Genomic DNA, 23,135 nt, shown 5'->3' with positions numbered 1-23,135 from the left:
AAGGTCCACCTCTGAGGTCCACTGTGGTCTCCAGGGTCTGTAAGGTCCACCTCTGAGGTCCACTGTGGTCTCCAGGGTCTGTAAGGTCCACCTCTGCATGAACAGTGAGTGGATCTGCTTTGTTTGGTACCATGAAGTAATGGTACTAATGTAAGGAATGATGTTCAAAGGGATCATATGGATGTGGACAGGGGTCTGGATCAGCACACATGGGGGTCGAATGTTCTAATGTGTTTTTCTTGTATTTTTATATATACTTTTTTATGCTTTTTTGCCAAATACGGTCAAGGAACCAAATACGTTAACTTCAATGACCTTGATTTTCTACATGACAATAAAAAAATTATAAAAATTTCACAAAAGTAATAAAGTCATGTTATGTCCTGCAACAACACACTAAGGTGAGTGCCCTATAAAGGGTTAACAATCAGTTTATTCAGGTTCAATATTTTTTTTAAATTTTATTAATTTTTTTTTTGTCAGTAAAAATCTGGCATTTTCCTATATTAAATTTAATGATCATGTAGTTCAATCATCATACTGAGATTACATTTGAGGTTTACTACACAAAAAACAGAGAAAACTTGAGAAAATTGACTTTTTCAATAAAATATGTCATCTCTATCGTCTATCATTGATCCAACCCAACGGCTTTTACTGGTGAATCAATGTTGTAGAAGATGACAGTGTTTCCACGGTAACTACGGAGCCTCTGAACGTCCAAATGGGTCATATCTGATGACCATGAAAAGATGACAAACTGCATTTTACACTAGTTTTTTACATATATTGATAGATTTAGTGGATCAACCGTTATTAAACATTTTAAATCAGTTGATGCTTTTGGTCACTAGTGGGTATTTGGGTTTTTATGGAATAAACGTGTACTCTGTAGCAGGCGTTGGAGAGTAAAGTGATGCCCGGTCTTTGTTCCCCCAGTTTCCCTGATGGAGCCTGTTCTTATTCAACTGTCATATCCCACTGCACCGCCTATAAATATGTATAATTACGGTGGGAACATATCTCAACTTAAGGTTTGCGGCAGACCTTTGTCCATTAGTCATCAAAGACAGATACTATGCTGTCATCACTGCTTATGCATTTGCTAAATTGGTTTTGGAGGAAAAAAAAAAAAAGAGCAATGTAATTATGGCATATCATAGCTGCCTGAACAGCTGTTTCATTCAGTGTTAAGCGCAGGGATAGCATCACACTCTGCACATACTGTTGTCATTAGAATAATGAAAAATAATCAATTAGGGTTAATTAATTTCTCTTTGACATGCAACTGGCTGTAAGCAAATCCAGTAAAGGTCTACTGGTAGCCTCTCCATACGCTGATCAACAGTATTTCAGGCACACCTTACGCTGACGGGATTATCTCTTTTATTAAGTAATTATGCAGCAGATTTCCTGGACATATTGTGGGATAAATAAAGCATTATACAAATGACGAGGCTGCGCTGCTCTTTTTCAGCTACCTGACGGACAGATGTGAACAGGAGCGCTCGGCGACATAATTAAAAACTAAACCGCCGGATACTTAGCCATCTGACATTGGCCCCGGCGGCTCGCCACGGCGACCGTGACACCGATGGGACCGGACCAATCGGAGGCACCCGGGGCGCCGTCCCCATATGGCTGCCTCTGTAAATGTCCAAATGGACCCGATAATCCGGGCGTTCTCCAAACTCCAGCCCAAACCGTGTTGTGTCAAGCTGTTTCGGGAGGCTTATCGTGACGGATCAGTGGCAGTTAGCATATTCCACAACGCATAATGAGCTGTGCCTTTAAATTAAACTCCAAATTATGTTGGGAGAATTTTGCTTGGGTATATGCATCTGTGGTTATCCAAATGTACGTATGTAATGCAATAATAAGAAAAACCAAACAAACATTTTAGCATTTTACATGACATGGATGTTCTGCAGATTTGTGAGATTACAAATATTGTTCCAATTATATAATCATCCTTATAAGACAAGATAAGACAAGACAAGATAAGATAAGACTGGATTAAAATACTAAAATCAAACCCCAAATGTAAATAACTGTTCATTTTTGACGTACTGAGTTGACATTTTGTCCAAAGTGCAGCTGATGTCGCAGTAAGTCATTGTTAATTTGGCGAAACTGCGATGTATGACCTCTCTGATAAGATAAGATAAGATAAGATAAGATAAGATAAGATAAGATAAGATAAGATAAAACAAAATACGACAACATGAGACAAGGTAAGTAAGATACGAAGAGTAAGATAAGATAAAACAAGACAAGACGAGACAAATGAGACAATATAAGATGAGATAAGATAAGATAAAATAAGATTAAAATACTAAAATCAAACCTCAAACCTTAAATAATCGCTCATTTTTAACATATTGAGTTGACATTTTCTCCAAAGTGCAGCGGATGTCGCAGTAAATCATTGTTAATTTGGCGAAACTGTGATGTATGACCTCTCTGATAAGATAAGATGAGATAAGATAAGATAAAATAAAACAAAATAAGACAAGACAATATAAGATAAAAGATAAGAAAAGAAAAAAGAAAAGAAAAAATAGGACAACATGAGACAAAACAAGCTAAGAAAAGATAAAATAAAATAAAAATACTAAAATCAAACCCCAAACCTAAATAGCTGTTCATTTTTGACATAGTGAGTTGACATTTTGTCCACAGTGCAGCTGATGTCGCAGTAAATCGTTGTTAATTTGGTGAAAGTGCGACTGCGTTTCCACTCCTGAATCGTTGGGTTAAACCCGGAGGCTGCGCCATTCGGAGTTTAATTTCCAAACAAATCATAAACAAAGAAATTACCACTCCACAGCTTGTATGACCTCTCTGCTGGCATTGGTCCATGTGGGAAAGAGACAGAGAGAGAGGGATTGTGGGAAAGAGGCCGGGCGTGTGCGTATATGTGTGTGTGTGTGTGTGCATATGTGTGTGTGTGCATATGTGTGTGTGTGTGTGTGTGTGTGTGTGCGGCCTCATCCCGACTGCAGAAACCTGGCAGACTGGGGGTTTAAATATTAACAAGCCACACATGGCCCTCTTCTTCTGCCGTGTCCCTCGATGGAAGGCAACAGCAGCTCCCTCCACCAAGACAAACACGTCCGCGGCCAGACATGCTGCAGGGGGTTTACATTTTAATGCCTTTGTTGGTTTTCCAAAATATGCTTCCATCTCATCCTGGATGGGGTCCCTTCAGGTCCACAGAGCCAGGTGACGTCTATCATTTAATGGGAGAAGGAGGTGAGGCGGGGAGGGTTCATCAGATCTGGGTAGAATAAAGCAGGGATTGGGGCGCACCATCTGCAGACCCCCCCACCCCCACCCCCCCACCCCTCCCATAGCCCCCAACCATAATCTGCTGTGGATTTTTGTAAACGGTTAACTGGGGGAGACTGTTTGTCCAGAGGGGGTGAGGGGGGTTTACAGAAGAACTTTTACTGAGTCCTGAACAAAGTTTGCACAGTAGATTAAAGAGAAATATCTTTCATTAAAGTTATTTAAAGGCAATCAGTGGAGGAGAGCTGAGAACGGGGACTGTGGAGATTCTACTGTGGAAAAAATGAAATGAACGATTTACGGATGAAAGAGACGGTAGTGTTTGTATTAAATATTTGAACATATAGATCCTACGCTTGACGGTCAAATTTATAAGGCAAGACAGGATAAGATAAGATAAGATAAGATAAGATAAGATAAGATAAGATAAGATAAGATAAGATAAGAAAAGGTGAGATAAGATAAGATAAAACAAGACAAGACGAGACAAAGTAAGACAATACAAGATAAGACACGACAAGATAAGATAAGAAAAGGTAAGATAAGGTGAGATAAGATACGACAAAATAAGACAAGACAAACGAGATAAAATAAGACAAGATAAAATAAGACAAGATGAGACAAGACACGACAAGACAAGAGGAGACGAGACGAGATGAGACGAGATGAGATAAGATAACACAAAATAGGACAAGATGAGACAAGGCAAGAAAAGACAAGATAAGATAAGATAAGATAAGATGAGAGGAGATAACATAAAATAAGACAAGATAAGATAAAACAAAATAAGACAAGATAAGACCAGACGAGACAAGACAAGTTAAGATGAGATGAGATAAGATAAAATAAGACAAGATAAGACAAGACAAACAAGATAAGATAAAATAACACAAGACAAGATAAAACAAAATAAGACAAGATGAGACAAGTTAAGATAAGACAAGATAAGATAAAATAAGACAAGATAAGATAAAACAAAATAAGACAAGATGAGACAAGATAAGACAAGACGAGACATGACAAGTTAAGATAAGATGAGATGAGATAAGATAAAATAAGACAAGATAAGACAAGACAAACAAGATAAAATAAAATAACACAAGACAAGATAAAACAAAATAAGACAAGATGAGACAAGTTAAGATAAGACAAGACGAGATAAGATAAAATAAGACAAGATAAGATAAAACAAAATAAGACAAGATGAGACAAGATAAGACAAGACGAGACATGACAAGTTAAGATAAGATGAGATGAGATAAGATAAAATAAGACAAGATAAGACAAGACAAACAAGATAAAATAAAATAACACAAGACAAGATAAAACAAAATAAGACTAGATGAGACAAGTTAAGATACGACGAGACAAGATAAGATAAGATAAGATAAGATAAGATAAGATAAGATAAGATAAGATAAGATAAGATAAGATAAGATAAGAATACAGTCCTGTCCAACATTCTGTTTGCTGGTTTAGTACAGTTCTAATGTCCACACATACATTAGTCAGTGTCTGTATTTAGATCCAGTCTGATAAAGTATGAACAGCAGGAAAAACTACAGTTTCAGGGTAAAAACAACTGCTATAATCTAATGTCATCTCTGATACAAAAATCCAGTGATAATGAAAACAAAAGGGCTATTCCACAAAAGAAATGGAAAATCTCCATCATGGATCAGTAAATGTGTCATTAGTACAATGTTTATGTCTGTATACGTCCTCATTGTCCATCAGTTTGACCGACTGAAGCGGTGGACAGTGGATTGTTGGATTTGTCCCTAATCCAGATTTGGCTTCAGCTCTGACAGTTTCAGATGTTCTGCAGAGGTTACAGTCAGAACTTCAGAAACAATACCATTAAAAAGATCAATCACTATGGAAAATCTAAAATAAATAAACCAACTTATCACATTTGAAGCTGGCTGTTAACTTAATGTGTTTATTATAGATATATAATAGGTATAAAAGTTAAGCATCTTTGTGTTATTTATGCAATAAATTATATACACTACCAGGCAAAAGTTTGGACTCACCTTCTTATTTAAATGACATGAGATGGACCACAGATGGCCAACAAGAGCTCAGCATCATTTGGAACTCCTTCCAGACTTTTGGAAAACATTTCAGGTGACTACCTCATGAAGCTCATCAAGAGAATGCCAAGAATGCACAAAGCAGTAATAAAAGTAAAATGTGGCCATTTTGAAGAATCTAAAATATAAAACATGCTTTGAGTTTTGTCACACCTTTTTAAACTACATAATTCCATATGTGTTCATTCATAGTTTTGATGCCTTCAGTGAGAATCTACAATGAAAATAGTCATAAAAATAAAGAAAAACCAGGTGAGTCCAAACTTTTGCCTGGTAGTGTACATTTTTCAAATCGGATTTTATATTTTTTGTGTGTTTTTTGGCCTTTTATGTTAATATAGTAGGTTAAAGTGAAAAAATAACAGGCAGATGATATAGATAAAGTTGTGCTGAAAAAAGATACCGAACATTGGTATAGTAAACATTTATTTATATAGTATATAAAGGCCAAATCAAAAGTACTCAAAAACGGCCAAAATAGGCTCCGACCCCTTAGGGTTAAGTAAAAAAAAAAAAGAAAGAAACGTTATTTGAGCATAAAACATAAAGCATTTCATTCTGTTAAGCAGGTTCAGAATCTTGTTTCATTTTTTAAGGTATAAACTGTTACTGAGAAAATGCTGAAACCAGCTGTGTTATAGTTTCAAACTGTCTTATTTTGTTTTATTTTTCCTCATCTCATCTTACTTTATTTTTTCTTTTCTCTTCTTTTCTTATCTGATCATATTTCATCTTATTTAATTTTTTTTCTAATCTTATCTTGTTTTTTCTTATCTTACCTCATTTAATTTTTTCTTATCTCATTGTGGCTGTACATGTCTTTTTTTTTTTTTCATTTGGATAATTGCACTTTAGGGTGGATTTCTCAACAACCATGAAAGTCAAAGTATCATCCTATGAACAGAGGGTATGTGGAATTTTCTGACTCATTAACATGTTATTTCATTTAATTCCCTTAAAAATAGTCCTGGTTCTTGTTTGGATAATGATTTTTGGGGAATAGACAAAAAATCCTAACAGAAAACTTCACAAAAATAGCGAGATTTTGGAAACTATGGCTGCATGACGCTCAGAACTGTGTTTGTTTATGGCTTTAAATCTTAATTGATTAATATTTTATTCAGTATAATTGAAATACTGTTAATGTGAGTAAAAGTCAAAAAAACAATGTGCATTTTTGACACGATTACCTTTTTCTGCATTGTCTAGGTGTGAGTTACAGAAGCAAAACAAGAACATGTCTGTTGTTTGCTGTTGTTTTGTCTGTGATGGCTGCAGAAACATCGGAGGATAAAGGAAAACAGACTCAAACACAAACTCTAGCTGAAGTAAAGACTGGATGAGCGTCAGTGGAAGTAGAACTGCTGTTTACCACCACAGAATCAGTACTTTAAGCTGCCGCGGGAACGCAGCAGATTTCTATCTGATTAGAAACGCAAACAGTCTCTGATCATTATTAATCGCGCCGGTCCCCAGGTAGGCCTCGTATTTGTCTTTTGTAAACAGAGATTTGTTAACTTTGGTGCAATCTGTCATTCAAACGCTGCTCTTCTTAATCTTCTTCCTTCTTTTGTTTTCTTACAGTTTCTTCACATAAAACTACTTTGTGTCCTCTCTGAACTCAAACACATGTAACCGTCAGCAACAGGATGTGGGCTCTTCACTTCCTGCTTGGGGTTCTTCTTCTGTGGTGTTGCTATGGCGATGTGGTTGGATTAGGTAAAACAGAGGCCACGGGTATGATTAATGGTTAACCCTTTAGGTGCCGGAGTTTTGGATTCAAAAAATGTTCAATTTTGATATCAAGATTTCAAAAAGCTGTTTATACTAGTGCTGTCAAACGATGAACATTTTTTATCAGATTAATCACAGGGTTGCTGTGGATTAATTTCAATTAAATATCATTTATTTTAATCTATATTAATTGCGTTTCATTTTGCATGAGCAAACAGACCTTATCTTATCTTGCCTTACCATATCTTATCTTATCTTATCTTACCGTGGCTGTAAATTTCTTTTTTTTTTTTAGTTTTCAGTTATTGCGCTTTAGGGTGGATTTCTCAAGAAACAATGCTTTTGCCACAACCGGATGTTTGCGAAAAGCCTCCAAAGACTCAGACATTTCACTGTTAACATGTTCCTTTGTTAATTATTATTAAGGTACCATTAAATAAATGTATATATTTGAGGTAAACACATGAACTGTATTGATCCCAGACGTTGAAACACTCACCACTGTGCAGCAAAGAGGCCAGAACCACCACATGAGGGCCAGAGCCACCAGGAGCAGCAGAACCAGGAAGACGATGGCCACCGCCAGACCGTCCGACTGCAAGAAGAGGAAGAGCTCAAGGTCAAGGTCAAGGCCTATGAAGGTAGTGTTTGCTCCTGGAGGATTCTGTTGGGTTTCTGTAAATTGGCTTAGAGTCTGGTTTCGACCAACTTGATACATAAAGTGTCATGAGATAACTTTTGCTATGATTTGGTGCTATATAAATACAATTTGATTGACTGATGGATAGATTTGTTTCTTTATTATACAATCATAAAAAAGTTGCTTTAACCAAAACAAATCAATAAAAAAATAACTCACTTCAATTAAAAAAAAAAGTGTTCAAATGCAATTTTTTGGGTCTCAAATATTTTTTTTGCATTCATACACTTTTTTTCTTCAATTAAAAAAGTTTTTTTTTAATTGATGTGAAGTTTTTTTGTTTTTTTTGTTTTTTAAATTGAATTTTTGTTTTTTTGGTGGAAGTGCAGTTTTCTGGATTGAAAATGTTTTCTTTTTTTTTTTTTGATTGAGGTGATATTTTTTGGGACTGAATAATAAAGACACATATATCCTACCCATAGTATGGCCCAAATACGAAAAAGATGACCTCTATCAAAAAATTACTTTCAATCAAAAAATAACTCACTTCGAAAAAAAAAAAAAAACTTGTGTTCAAAAAGTGTTCAAATGCAATTTTTTGGGTCTCAAATATTTTTTTTGCATTCATACATGTTTTTTCTTTAATTAAAAATGTTTTTAACTGAAATTAAGTTTTGAGTTTTTTGTTTGGTTTTTTTTTCTTTGGTTGAACTTGTTGAATTGAAAATGTTTTTTTTTTGATTGAGGTGATATTTTTTGGGATTGAATAATAAAGACACATAAATCCTACCCATAATATTGCCCAAATACAAAAAAGATTACTTCAATCAATCAAAAAATAACTCTCTTCAATTAAAAAAAAAAAAAATGAAAAAAAAAAATTTCAATCAAAGAATAAAGTGTTCAAATGCAATTTTTTGGGTCTCAAATTTTTTTTTTTACAATCACAAGCTTTTTTTCTTTAAAGTTTTTTTTTTTTTTTAATTGAAAAGATTTTTTTTTTGGTTAAAGCAACTTTTTTTTAATTGAATAATAAAGAAACAAATCTACCTTCATATAGCACATTTAAAACAACACAAGCTGCCCAAAATGCTGTACAAAGATATAAATACAATACATAATATGCTAAAATAGTAAAAATAACAATAAAAATACACTAAAATTGATAAAAACACATATGAAATAATAGGATAAAAACCAGTAAATCAAATAAACAAAAGTAGCACAGTCAAATAGTTTCTCACTGCATTAGTCTACTATCATTTATTATAAATTATCAAGCAAAAATGTCAAACATTTTAATTTTCTGCTCCACAAACATTTAATTTATGACCTTGAGTTGAATATATTTGGGTTTTTGACGCAAAATTTTATCAGCAATAATATGGAGTGAGAATTTGCTTGTGGTACTTGGATAAATGATGAAACAGTAGCGATATTTACCAGTTATGTAATCACTCAATAATCTTTTAAGCTATCCTTATTAACCCATAAAGACCCAGTGTGACTATAGTGGCAGTTCGTAAATGAATTCTTCCCTATATTTGTCCCTTCTTGAGTGATTTGTCACGGTTTATTGTAATATTATCCTCTTTATTTTGCATTTCTTCAGTAAAAATCAGGTATTTTTCTGTATTTAATTTACTGACCATGTAGATGTTCATAAAATCTCAGCGTTTCCATGGTAACTACGGAGCCTCTGAACGTCTAAATGGGTCATATCTGATGACCATGAAAGATGAAAAACTGTATTTTACACCAGTTCTTTACATGGATTGATAGGATTAGTGGATCAACAGGTATTAAACGGTTTAGATCAGTACATAGTTCTGGACGATCATGGATGTTTGGGTCTTTATGGGTTAATATTAGACACTTTCAAGGTTCGATTGCTCTTTATTGGTCTTGTTCTTATCTTTAATGTATACTACAATAACTTTTTCTCTTTTTTTATTTGCATATTTTAGTACCGTACAGCTGTGGTGACTACCTTGTTGAATTTTTTTTATTCCTACATGCCTTATATTCTGCCTATATTTATGTTATTTTTCATTATATATATATATATATATATATATATATCAGCACTGTTAAAAATTTAAGTTTCCTTCACTGCGTTTTCAATAAATAAATGAATGAATACAATGTTCAATAGTGTCCAGGCTTAGGTGCAGTTTCCAGCTTTTGCAAAAGAAAATGTTGCATTTACCACAAAAAAAAAAAAAAATCTACAATTTCACATCATTTTGGACTGAAATTCATACCATATGTGTGTCTAAAACTTCGATAATGCTGGAGCAGATAAAAACGCACTACATCCAAAAAGCTTAAAGACAAAACTTGTTAAAGAAATCCACTGAGGACTGACAACTATTTTGGTTTAGGTGGGATAAAGTCTGGTGTCTTTAAAATGAAAAGCAAACAAAAAAAACAACACAAAAGTAGATTTTCCAGCCTTTAATTTAACAGGTGTGTTGTTCGGTTGCACCGTGGACATGTGACACAACAGAAATAGTGTGAAGTGAGAAAATGAGTGCAGACGGTGAGTAAATGGTGGATAAAAAAAGAACAGGTCAAGTCGGATGGAAAAATGGCTTATTTTATCACGTTAAACACTTCTTGTAGCGTTCTGTTTATTGTGCATCAGATAGATAGATAGATAGATAGATAGATAGAAGAAAATTAACAAAAATAAACACAAATAAGCAACAAAAAGAACAAGATAATGAATAAAATTTATGAAAAATGAACAAAATTTTACAAAATAGGCAACAAAATGAACAAAAAATAAGCATAAATAAGCAAAAAAATTAACAAAAAGAACAAAATAATGAAAAAAGTTGGACGGACGGACAGACAGACAGATGGAAACTTTAAAAAATAGGTAAGAAACTGGACAAAAATGGACAAACATAAGTGCAAAAATGAATAAAGACCAAAAAATAAGCAGCAAAATCAGTGGAAAATGAGACAAAATGAACAAAAACTGAACAAAATAGGCCAGAAATTGACAAAAATAAACAGAAAATGTTTGACTGATTGAAATATAAGATTTTGAGTATTGAGTATATAGAACTTTATGTACAAGTATAAAAAAGATCTGGGTAAAGGACCTGGATAATAACTGTAATGGGTCAAAATAAAATAATATAATGCAATATTATATGTACTATTCAGAGGGAGAAGGTACAAAATGACATTTAAGTCCAAACAGAAGTGAGATTTAAATTATTACCTATATTAGTAGATACAGTGTTTAACCCATAAAGACCCAAACATCCACTGTTAGCCAAAATACTGATCTAAACTGTTTAATACCTGTTGATCCACTAATCCTATCAATACATGGAAATAATTGGTGTAAAAACAGTTCTTCATCTTTTCATGGTCATCAGATATGACCCATTTGGACGTTCAGAGGCTCCGTAGTTACCGTGGAAACACTGTCATCTTCTACAGCATTGATTCACCAGTAAAACCCATGGAGTTGGATCAGTGACAGTGGATGGACACACTGGGTTTATGTTCAGGTAATGAGAGATTTGACTGAAAAAGTCACTTTTTCTTCAGTTTTCTGTGTTTTGATAGAACAACCTTTGAATTTCCTGAGTTTGCATGAACATGTAAATTAAAGCTGTGTATGACTTTTGTCACCAATTTTTCATCAGATCTGTAAAACCCCAGTCATAGCCTAAGTATCCCAAATCCGTTAGTCTCTCTGTGATTACTTACCTGAATCTCTTCCCCCACACTGAACAGTTTCAAAGTGTAGTCCACCATAAACACTGTGTTTACAAACAGAGCCGGTAGGCCACTTGGGTATTTTGGGAAATTTGTCGTGACATGCTTTGTGGGAAGCGGAGTTCCACGCACCTGCTTTTGCTTGGTTGACAGGTTTATTGTTGCTGCTACTGTGGCTACATGGAACTCAGCTTCCCACAATGCACGTCGCAACAACAAAAATAGCCGAAAATAGCCGACTGACCGACCGGCTCTGTTTGTGAACAAATGGATTGTTTATGGTGGAGTACACTTCGAAATTGTTCACCGTGAGGGACGAGATTCAGGTGCGTAATCACAGAAAGACTTACAGATTCATGATACGTAGGATGTGACTGGGATCAAGGTCAAAGGTCAAGGTCAAGGTTACTTTATTTATACCCGTAGGTAGATTTGTTTTGCAGTCTAGGTGATTGCCTTGGCATTACAACAGCACATACATTAAACATGCAAGACAGGCACTTGATCATGCTTACAGACAGGACAAAAAGTGCTCAGTGTTCCACCATTCATCAGTATAGCAGCATGGATAAGTAAATAAATAGATAAGATCAAATAAATAAAAACAAGATGCAATAAAACACAATAAAAACCAGAAAAGGTAAAAAACAATCCGGGATAAAAACCAGAATAAGAACATACAATTAAAAAATTGAAAAAATTTGAAGTCACAATAATAATAAACAGAGCAAAGAAATGGAATAAATAACTAAATAAGTTAGTAAAGTGCAATGTCACTATTTCTTATTGAGCTCAGTGATGGCGACAGGAACAAAGCTGTTTTTATAAACGCTGTGTCCTGCACCTTGGGACTAAGAACCTCCGTCCAGAGGAAAGGAGCTGAAATTCACCTGGTAAAGGATGGGAGTCATTGTTAAGAACTGATGAAGCCATCTTCTGGACCTGTTTAGTGGACAGGGAGGCGGGACAAGACTGGGACTCACCAATCAGGCGACTGGACCATCTCACTATTTGATTCAGTGAGTTTCTATCTGCAACTGAGGTCTGACCGAACCACGCCACCAGACAAAAACATAAAACAGACTCCATAAAAGAACGATAAAACAAAGTTAAAATGGTTCGGTCAATGTGGAAGTGTGCCAGTGGGATGTGACAGATTTGAATGAAAAATTGGTGACAAAAGTCATATACAGCTTTAAGTATAGGAAATTAAATACAGGAAAATACATGATAATGAGGAAAAAAAACATCTGAGAACAGCCACAAAAGTAGTACTGGGTCTTTATGAGTTAAATTCAACCTTATCTCTCTTCTTCTGCGTTAAAAAATAAGTCATTAAAATTCTTAACGTCTACTGAAGTAACATGTGATGAGTCAAAATCAAGTTTCATCACATGAAACAAAAGGAACAGAAGAAGAAGAAGAAGTGTGACAACATGTGCAACACCAGCTGAAATCAGGAAATCAGACCTGAGCGTATAAATAAAGGAGAAGTGGGCGGTACGTTCACACAGAGTTGATGTTTTGTGTTTTATTTTCCTGGGGTCAGAACAGATGTAGATGCAAATACACAAACAGTGAAAACGTGCAGGAAACAGACTCACACATGTGGTCGCAGAGATGGTGTACGCGCTGGAGATGAACGACTTCCCGTTGTTTAAGCTGATCAGGACGTCCATTTTCCTGAGAAGATAAAAAAAATAAAACAACAGCAGAATAATCAGTCAGTTTGAACCTGCACAGACAAACACAGGATGGGTTCTTTGGCTTTTGTCTTGTTTTTATGTGATTTTTCAGAGATAATTTTGGATTGGATTAGAATATTAGTTCACAACAGATATTATTTTGACATTATTATTATATTTACAGAGATATTTTTGCACAAGTGTAGTTAGAAAGGACACAAAAGGTTTTATACCATGATGTTTTTCTACTTTTTACTGTTGTGAACTCTTAATAGATCATGTTTTAGTGCTGTTTTTTTGGGATTTACAGACAAAAAATTACAATAACTTTACATTGTTCTGCAAAAACGACCCATAAAAATGTTATTAACTGATAATACTTATTTAAATGTTATTGGAATAGAATAGAATATCTTTATTGTCAATGTAACAAAAGCTAAAAAAATACAACTGTCAATGATTCACAGATGACTTCTCATTATTTAAAAAGGATAATGCACTAATAGACATCTGACATTTCAGAAAATTGGCATTTTATGTGGCTGGAGAGTGCAGAAAAAGATTTTATACACTGATGTTTATCGTTCATTTAAAGCAGTAAACTCTAAATAAATCATGTTTTAGTAAATATTAATGTTTTCGTGTTTATTTCCTGTTATTTTGGGGGGTGATATACAGCCAAAAAACTACCATAACTTTACGACGTTCTGCCAAAACTGCATCAAAAGAAAGATTTTAACTGATAATACTTATATATATGTAATTAAAATAGAATAGAACATCTTTATTGTCACTGTAACAAGTGCTAAAAAAACATACAACTGTCAATGATTTACACATGACCTCATTATTTACAAAGGATGATGCACTAATAGAGTTTAGACATTTGACATTTCAGAAAATGGACTTTTTATATTGTTGGGGAGTGCAGAAAAAGGTTTTATATATTCATGTTTATTTTTCATTTAAAGCTGTGAACTCTAACTAAATCATCTTTTAGTAAAGATGATTTTTTTAGGGTTTATTTCCTGCTGCTTTTTTACAGCCAAATAACTACTATAACTTTACATTGTTCTGCAAAAACTACACATAAAAAATGTTATTAACTGATAATATTTATATGTTATTAGAATAGGACAGAACAGAATACAATACAATACAGTACAGTAAAGTACAACACAATACAATACAATGCAATATCTTTATTGTCATTGTAACAAGTGCTAAAAAACAGTAACACTGTCAATGATTTATACGACTTATTATTTACAAAGGATGATGCACGAATAGACGTTTGATATTCAGAAAATAGACATTTTATGTAGTTGGAGAGCGCAGAAAAAGGTTTTATACACTGATTTTTATTGTTCATTTAAAGCTGTGAACTCTTAATAAATCACGGTTTAGTAAAGATTATTGTTTTAGGGTTTATTTCCTGCCGTTTCCTGTTTTTTTGGGGGGTATATACAGCCAAAAAAATACCATAACTTTACGACGTTCTGCAAAAACGGCATCAAAAGAAAGATTTTAACTGATAATACTTATTTATATGTAATTAAAATAGAATAGAACATCTTTCTGGTCATTGTAACAAGTGCTAAAAAAAAATACAACTGTCAATGATTTACACATGACCTCATTATTTACAAAGGATGATGCACTAATAGACGTTTGATATTCAGAAAATAGACATTTTATGTTATTGGAGAGCGCAGAAAAAGGTTTTATACACTGATTTTTATTGTTCATTTAAAGCTGTGAACTCGTAATAAATCATGTTCTAGTAAAGATTATTGTTTTAGGGTGGATTTCCTGCTGTTTTCTGGGATTTACAGCAACAAAATGACTACAACTTTACAATGTTCTGCAAAATACACACAGAATAAAACTGATAATAGTCACTTATCTGTTATTTCCAATGCAAAACGAAGAACTAATTGGTGTACTTTCCTAATATAAAGAAGTAAAAAAACACAATGGGTGCCAACGAAATTGGGGGGAAATCCTCTCTCATTATGGCGCCGGCCGCTGTGTGAATGGAGGAAGTATCCGGAGAAGCCGCAGTAACAAGGCTGCTGAACTCCTATGACTTATTTAGAAGGAAATGAAAAAGGCCAAAATGGGCACAATTAAAACCCTAATGATGAACGGCACCGCAATTTCCATATGTCTATTACGCCCGATCCAATTACCGCAGCTTTAATGAGAATTCAGGATATGGAACGGCTGAAACGCCTCCAATCCTCCGACGCGAAAAAAAGAAAAAGGAGGACGGACAGGACGGACGGACGGACGGACAGACAGAAGTGGGCTGTGAGGGGGCCAGCTGTGAGGATGCGGCGGCGTGCATGCGAGGGCGCCATGGCGACGGCTGCTGTGGAATAATAACCAGGAGGCTGTCTTTGCTGTGGATTTGGCCCGAGGCGGTGCCTTGGGCCGCCGATCCCCCCTGTGGTTCAGAACAGATGAGCGACCAGACCATGTGTCCATTACTATGCGCCGTGTTTTAAATATTCTAAAGTGACTCCTTTGCACCTTCTCTTATTTACCCGCGCTAAATATTTAAAAACACATTGCACGTAACTTGAAAACCGCGTGCACTTTGACACCGCGACGGAACTTGTTGCCTCCAGACGCCTTTATGCGATTCTACTCAACCATTTAAATGTTGATACTGAAAATAAGACAGCACTAGAAAACATGTATTATCAAATTATCCACAATGTATTTTCTAGATTTATATTCATTGTTTAGTGCAGGGGGGAGGGTCAAACATGCGGCCCGTGGCCCAAATCTGGCCCATTTTAAGGTTCCAATCCGGTCATAAAATGATGAAGAGTACAAAAATGACACTGAGGATATTAACATCAGTGGTGTTGAACTGGTTTTAGCTCAAGTTCCACATACAAACCAATATGATCTAAAGTAAAATAACAGCATAATAACATAAATAATGACCCCGAATTTTCTTCTTGGTTTAATGTGACACAAATAATATTACATTATGCCTATAAATAATGACAACTACAAATTTCTCTTTGTTTTAGTGCAAAAAAATAACAATAAATTATGAAAATGTTGATATTTACAAACTATCCTTTAACAATATAATGCGAATAACCTGAAACAACCTGAAGATTGTATTTACTGGGGAAAGAAGCAGCTGAGTTATAAAATTTAGTAAAACTGAACTCCTCTAGATTAAAAAAAATCTGACTGAGATGTGGGACTGTTTTTTGTTTTTGTTTTTTTTTTTTGTAATTTTTATGGTTGCAGCTCTGATTAAGATTGTTTCAGATACTGGGTTAAAAATCACCCATGTTAGAATCAATGTTTTTTATGTCACTTTTGAAATTTTGTCATTATAGAAATAATCATTTGTATTATATTCTGTTCCAAAAAAGAATGATTTAATGTTTTAAAAAAAATATTAATAAATGAATGTAGAATCAATGGTTGAGATGTGATTCCATTGTAACTTTTGACCCACCTATGGAAGGTCTGGGTGACAATACAAAAACTACAATTACACAGAATTTATAAATGGTGAGGTAACAGCATGACGTCAGTAACATGTTTTTGAGGAATACCTGGAATACTAAATAATAACTTTTCATTATGAAGATATTTCAAGCACATAACCTCCCCTCTTTAACCTTTAAGGCTTTAACCTCTATCCTTTCACAAAAAGATGTGAATATCCTGAAAAAACTGAAATTTTGTTAAAAAAAAACCCAAACATACAATTTTAACAATATTACGCCTCAACTTATCATTTATACATGCGCATCACACACAATGTAACACAAACATTTTGGAAAAAATTCTGGAGTTTGGGATGAAAATAAGAACAGTTTCTAAATTATTACATCTCAGCTTATTATGAAATCAACTTACAGATGACAGCCGATCTACAAAAGCACAAAACATTTAGTAACAGGCAGAATGTTGGTAAAATTGGACTTATTGCCTTAATGTTAAAGGAGTGTTTGTAAATATTTTCACAGTGTAATATTATTTTTTCACATTAAACCAAGAAGAAAAGGTTGTAGCTGTCATTATTTATACATTTTAATAGTATTTTATTTGAGATCACATTGGTCTGTACATGGAATTTGACATCCTCTAATGTGAATGTCTTTGCAAATTCATCCCATGGGCAGGATTCGAACTCATGGTGGGCCGGTTTTGGCCCACGAGCCACGTGTTTGACAGTCCTGCTCTAAGGGTTAAAGGGCTCATATTTATCTAAACCCACTTTTATTAGTCTGTGGTTCATTTATTTGTGTATTTGCACTGGTTTGGGTCGGTTAAAATGATTGGATGGTGTTTTTTCAGTCCTGTCCGTTCCACAGGTGACTAAAATTTTTTATTTTTGTGTTAGAGCATTTAATTAATTGGTTGTAATCGGGGTGTGAAGGGGATTTTAAGCAATATAGTAAAAAATGCTCCTGGAAAACATCCCCTACCCCACCTTTAAAGTTACAACTTACACCAAAAGTAAGTGTGAAAATGGGATCTGTTTTTACTTTGCAGCTCAGACAAAACCTATAGCAAGCTGTTGTTCTTGTTTAGAAAAAATTATGTTAAAGGGCTCATATTTCTCTAAACCCACTTTTATTAGTCTTTGGTTCATTTATTTGTGTATTTGGACCCTAACAGTTCAAAAAGTTGGAATTTGAACCCTCCAGCTGCTGCAAACAATCTTAATATTCATTTGGGCAAAAATCTAGTGGATCTCTACAGCCTGTTTGAATTCCTGCTTAACTTTTTATGTTTTATAACTAGTTCCGTCACGACATTTGCACATATAAGGTCCAGACTTCAGACGAACATTTCTCCAGTTTTTCTCCATAATAGTTCGTCAGCAGCAGCGGTTGTAGTCCAGACTGAAAATATGTTCAAACTTGCAGCCCATTACCTAAAATGTTCAGTTTTTGATTGAATGGGACAGAGCAGCACAGCCAATAACCTGGAGGGGGCGGGGCCTGAAGTGGCTCATGTGTATTTAAAGGGCCAGCGCTCCAAACCACCTTTCTGGTGTCATTACTCAGAAATAGGGTTGAAGATGGACCTGTGGAGTTGAATGAATGAAGAATTCAGACCCAAGCAGAGCATTTACAGTTTATGGAGACCACAGGGAAATGTGGGAAAATGTAGAATTCCATTAAAAAAAAAAAAAAAAAGCTAAATATCACTCCTTTAAAACTTTTTAAGACCCTGCAGGAACCCTGTATATGAATAATAGAAACAGCTAAAGAAAAGAGAAAAGAAAAGAACATCCATGACCTGGATATACACTAGTCTGAATTAAGGCAGAAGGTAATGTGGCATAATCTGAAATGATTTTACACAAAATGCACTTTCATCCACAGCAAACCGAGAAATATGTCAAGCGTGGGCCAGCGCTCCAAACCACCTTTCTGGTGTCATTCCTCAGAAAAAGGGTTGAAGATGGACCTGTGGAGCTGAATTAATGAAGAATTCAGACCCAAGCAGAGCATTTACAGTCTATGGAGACCACAGGGAAATGTGGGAAAATTAATAATTCCATTAAAAAAAAGCAAAATATCACTCCTTTAAGGGAATATTACAAGGGTTTGGGCATTAATACCAACAGAATATGCAAAGATTTGATTTAATAAACAAACAAACACCAGTATTTCTTCATACTTAAACCAAACCATCAAACCACAGCACTTCTAGAACCCTGTAGGTGTCAGGTTGTGAATCCACTCAGGAGACTGGACAACATATGTTTCTCTACCACTAAATCAAGTCCTAATACTGGCAATAATGGAAGTATTAAATGAAAAAAAGCAAAATAACACTCATTTAAAGAAATAAACCCCAAAGTGAGAACCCTAGCTGATGTGGGTGAACTTCAACATGCCTTTGTGTGGGTGTTGGAGTCCAGAACGGCGGTGCGCCTCGTCAGCCTCGTGACGCCGTTCCAGGTCTGTGCATGTTAACTAGGTGCTGCCGCTGAATGGGTGAGGGGAGAGGCTAATTTAGCTGACACCCTCAATCCGCGATAATGGTGGGCAGGTTGTTAATCAAGCTGGAGGTGTGAAGGAGGAACGCTCCCAAGCGAGTTACGCTGACGAACGCGTCGCCGGACATCCTTAACGCACCGCAACCCAACCATAGTCGGTGAGGCCTCTTTTTTTTTTTTTCTCCTCCCACAGACTCTGAGAGCTAATTTACAGAGTTACTGTTGAGTAGGCAGAATCTGCTCCAGCACAGAGCCATAAGTCATGGATCCTCTTCCCTTTTTCACCCTTTTATTTCCAGGAATATGACCAAAACAATGATTGGTAACTGGTGATTACATCTATTAAAGTGAACCTCTGTTTTAATGTACTATGAATTAGTGCTGATTATATGAGAATCATGTACTCTGAGCTTTATAATACTGGGACTTATCGTTTTTTTTAGCTTTTAATGTCATTGTCGACTCAGTACCTTTCTGCAGCACGAAAATCAGTTTCAAGGTGTCCCTTCTGGTGAGCGGTACATTATTTATCCAAAATTCTGTACAAACAACACCTATTCCACTGATTCTCTCCGACTAGGAATTAAGAAAATGTTTTGTTGGAATTAATCTAAATACTTAACGTGGCTTTTCCAATTATTAAATTCACATGTTGCAAGTTTTAAGGCAGAACATGAAAACTGTACTCCAACAATTGTTTAATTTATGTTAATTAACTATGTTTACAATTAAATCTTCATGAAGAAGCGTCTTTTTAGGTGTTCTGTGAGTATGGATGTCAATTGTAACAATGATTAGATCGTTGTATAAAAATGATTCAATGAAAACTGACAATACAGAAGATCCTTAGAGTGTTTTTAGAGTCAATGCTTGAGTGAAACAGAAAACACTGACACTTATAGCATCACATTCTGTCGTATGTTCCCATGAAAAGCTGATAGCTTGTATTTACCGGGGATAGAAACAAGTAAGTTGCATCTTGTAGCAATATGAGCTCTGGATTAAAAAAATGTTACTGAGAAAAGGACAGTGGAGGCTCTTTTTTTGTGGGGGGGTAATTTTTATGGTTGTAGCTCTGATTAAAATGGTTTCAAATATTGAAAACTTCTACATAAGATCAAGATTTCACTGATTCCCTCTTCTGTGGACCCTCCTGAGGTTATTTCCCTTTTTTTTTTTTTTTTGAGTCTTTCCTCATTTGAACCAAGAATCAAAGTGCAAGCGGTCTTGTTTTCCATACAGATTGTGAAGGTGAATCCCTGATGCAGCTGAATTGGATGTTTTTTATTTACTTTTATCTACTCATATAAGCACAGTATTGGGAGTAACACATTACAAAAGTAATCCATTACAGTAACGGTTTACTTTTTGCTGTAGTGTAAGGCATTACTAATCTATTTTCAGTGATATTTTACTCGGTACATGTTCAATAGCGCTAGCATTACAACACACTTTTCGCCCATAATTTATTTACTCAAAAGGAAAAAAAAAACAAAAAACATACAAATAAAACAGCAGGACCATCAGACTTTAAGGAATCAAAAATGCGTCAGTAAAGTTCTATTTCCTGTTGGTGTTCAGCCACTGGGTGAAGACAGCAGAAGACAATCCATTGTCCACATGGATGTATGCTCATTACTAACCCTAACCCTGCTTTACAGAAGCTAGCTGGCATGTCAGCATGATCCCTGTGATCAGTAATGATACTGTAAGCTAACATTTAAATGACTAGAATTAGAATTCTTTATTGATTGCAGATTTATCTACCAGTGTCCTTGGCCCCATCCCCAGGTTGAACATGTAAAATGTTGAAAAAATGCAAGCATTCCTGCTGGGATTCAAACATCGTAGACCGTAGCGTTACTTACTGAGCTATCCGTCCACATGTACTTCAGGGTGAAAATTTTTGTATACAAAGGCTTTCCTATCTGTTGTACTGGGGGGGGGGGGGGGGGGTCATTTATAACGAGAGTCTGTATGTAACTCAAAAGTAATACAGGAGTCATGTAACGCATTACAATTCTGAGACAGTAATATTGTAAGGTAAGGGATTACTTTTAAATAACAGTGACAATTAATCTGTAATGGATTACAACTCTGTATGTGCATCATCTTCAGCTCCTGAGTTTGCTGAAGAAGAAAAAAAATTCAGATTGTCAGAGGTGCTCTTCCACTATGGGGAAATTTCTCAGTTGACTTTTCAAGCAAGTACAAAAATACAGTGCAGGAAAGACCGAAAACCGAAAATATTCACTTGTGAAACATAAAATATATAGAGAAAAATATTTATAAGAGCTGTCAAAATTAACATGTTAACGTGGATTAATCCATCATCATGATTAAACTGATTCAAATTTTTAACTCCATGAACCCATCTGCAGAATGACTCTGAACGTCTCCTCCAACACATTTGGGTCAGTTTGTCCCAGTAGAGTTAACATTAACGCACATAAGGGTCAGTTGATCCGGTAGTGACAGGCAGCAGAACCAACCCATAAAAATGGAGGAGCAGAAACAGCACGTTGACCCTCTGGATGGAAATATGAGGACAAAAAATCCAAGACAGTTGATTACAGTTGTTCTGTTGAAACTGTTGAAGGTGTTTCATAAACAGGTTAAGTGCAAAAATATATTCCCTTCTTTCCTTAATCTGTTTGCTCATGCAAAATGAAACGCGATTAATAAAGATTAAAAATTAATATTTAATTGTGATTAATCGAAATTAATCCACAGTAACCCTGTGATTAATCTGACTAAACATTTACCAGACCTGTGTCTTCATGTACAAATATGTTCACTTAACTCATATTCTTCCCAAAGTTTTTCAGAATTTCTTTATGTTGTCTTCTGTTATTCTCAATCATCCTACACAATACTAAAGCAAATTTTATCTTCCTTACTGCCGAACTTCTGTCGGTCAGTATTCTCTGAAATATCGTGGACCAAATCTGTGGAATAATCTACAACCTGAACTTCAATCATCTTCTTTATCATTGTTTAAAAAGCATCTGAAAAGGACTCTAATTCATGAAAAAATGTAAGGCTGTATATCATTTGATTTGTATTTGATGATTTGTAATATGATTTGCATTTTTATTGTCTTTACTTCAGGTTATTAATTCAGTTATATTGTATTTTAAATTCTTTTTTCTTCTTTTTTTTTTCCTGTGTATTGTTCATTTCCGGGGAGGTATTCAAATAAGCATTTTTTGGCTTCTAACCTCTCCTGCACAATGATGTTATTTGTCTGAATGTTTTTGTTTTGTTTTGTTTTTTTCTCTTGCTGTTTTATGATGTGAAAATAAATAAATATTTTAATAATTTGACAGCACTAGTTTTTATATATATATGGGGTATTTGAGCTTTTTTTTTTTTTTTTTTACAAAACTGTAACAATGGGCGCTCCTGTAAACAAGTGAATCGAACCAAAAAAAAGGGGGTTAAAAGCATATTAAAAAGAATAAAAAGGCAGTTGATGAATAATTGAAAAGAGCGGTGGCTGTCATTGAACTTTTCCTGAGTGACACCGAGGAGAGAGCTGCAGCTGCTTGGTGGGTCGGCGGTAATGTTTAAATAAATGAGAGATGAGCAGACAGATTGTCACAGGGCTGAGAGGATCAGTCAAAATTGGGGTGGAAAGCGACACAGGCTCCAAAGGGACACCAGTTGAATGGCAGAAGGCTTCTTACCGCCACAGATCTTTGGGATCACGTTGGAAAAACTTTGTCCCCGGGCTCACGGTAATCTGTCAGAAAGTAGGCCCGGCGTGACACTAAGCTTTGGTGATGCCATGCAGCTGGACCGGCTGACAATGCACACGCTAATGGCTTTCAAAGTTCCCTTAAAGATGTGAAAATTGAGCAGGTTGAATAATTCACAGCGGAGCATATGCGTGGCCTGTCACTCGGCATCCAGGAGTCATCACTCTGCGCGGGTCTGAGCGGCGCCGGTTA

General features: G+C 35.2%; 1 protein-coding gene across 1 annotated transcript in view; it reads right to left on the bottom strand.

Moving 5' to 3' along the window:
- The window catches only part of antxr2a (ANTXR cell adhesion molecule 2a), a 107,993-nt gene that overhangs the window by 13,073 nt on the left and 71,785 nt on the right, over nucleotides 1–23,135 (bottom strand). The window contains exons 11-12 of the mRNA XM_030143193.1: nucleotides 13,107–13,185; nucleotides 7,621–7,716 (exon numbers count right to left, since the gene is read on the bottom strand). Of these exons, the coding sequence (XP_029999053.1) occupies nucleotides 7,621–7,716; nucleotides 13,107–13,185 (175 nt within the window). The remainder of the gene's footprint in view (nucleotides 1–7,620; nucleotides 7,717–13,106; nucleotides 13,186–23,135) is intronic.

The sequence above is a fragment of the Sphaeramia orbicularis genome, chromosome 9 (genome assembly GCF_902148855.1).
Source record: "Sphaeramia orbicularis chromosome 9, fSphaOr1.1, whole genome shotgun sequence".
NCBI lineage: Eukaryota > Metazoa > Chordata > Actinopteri > Kurtiformes > Apogonidae > Sphaeramia > Sphaeramia orbicularis.
This window is presented reverse-complemented; position numbering and strand designations above follow the sequence as displayed.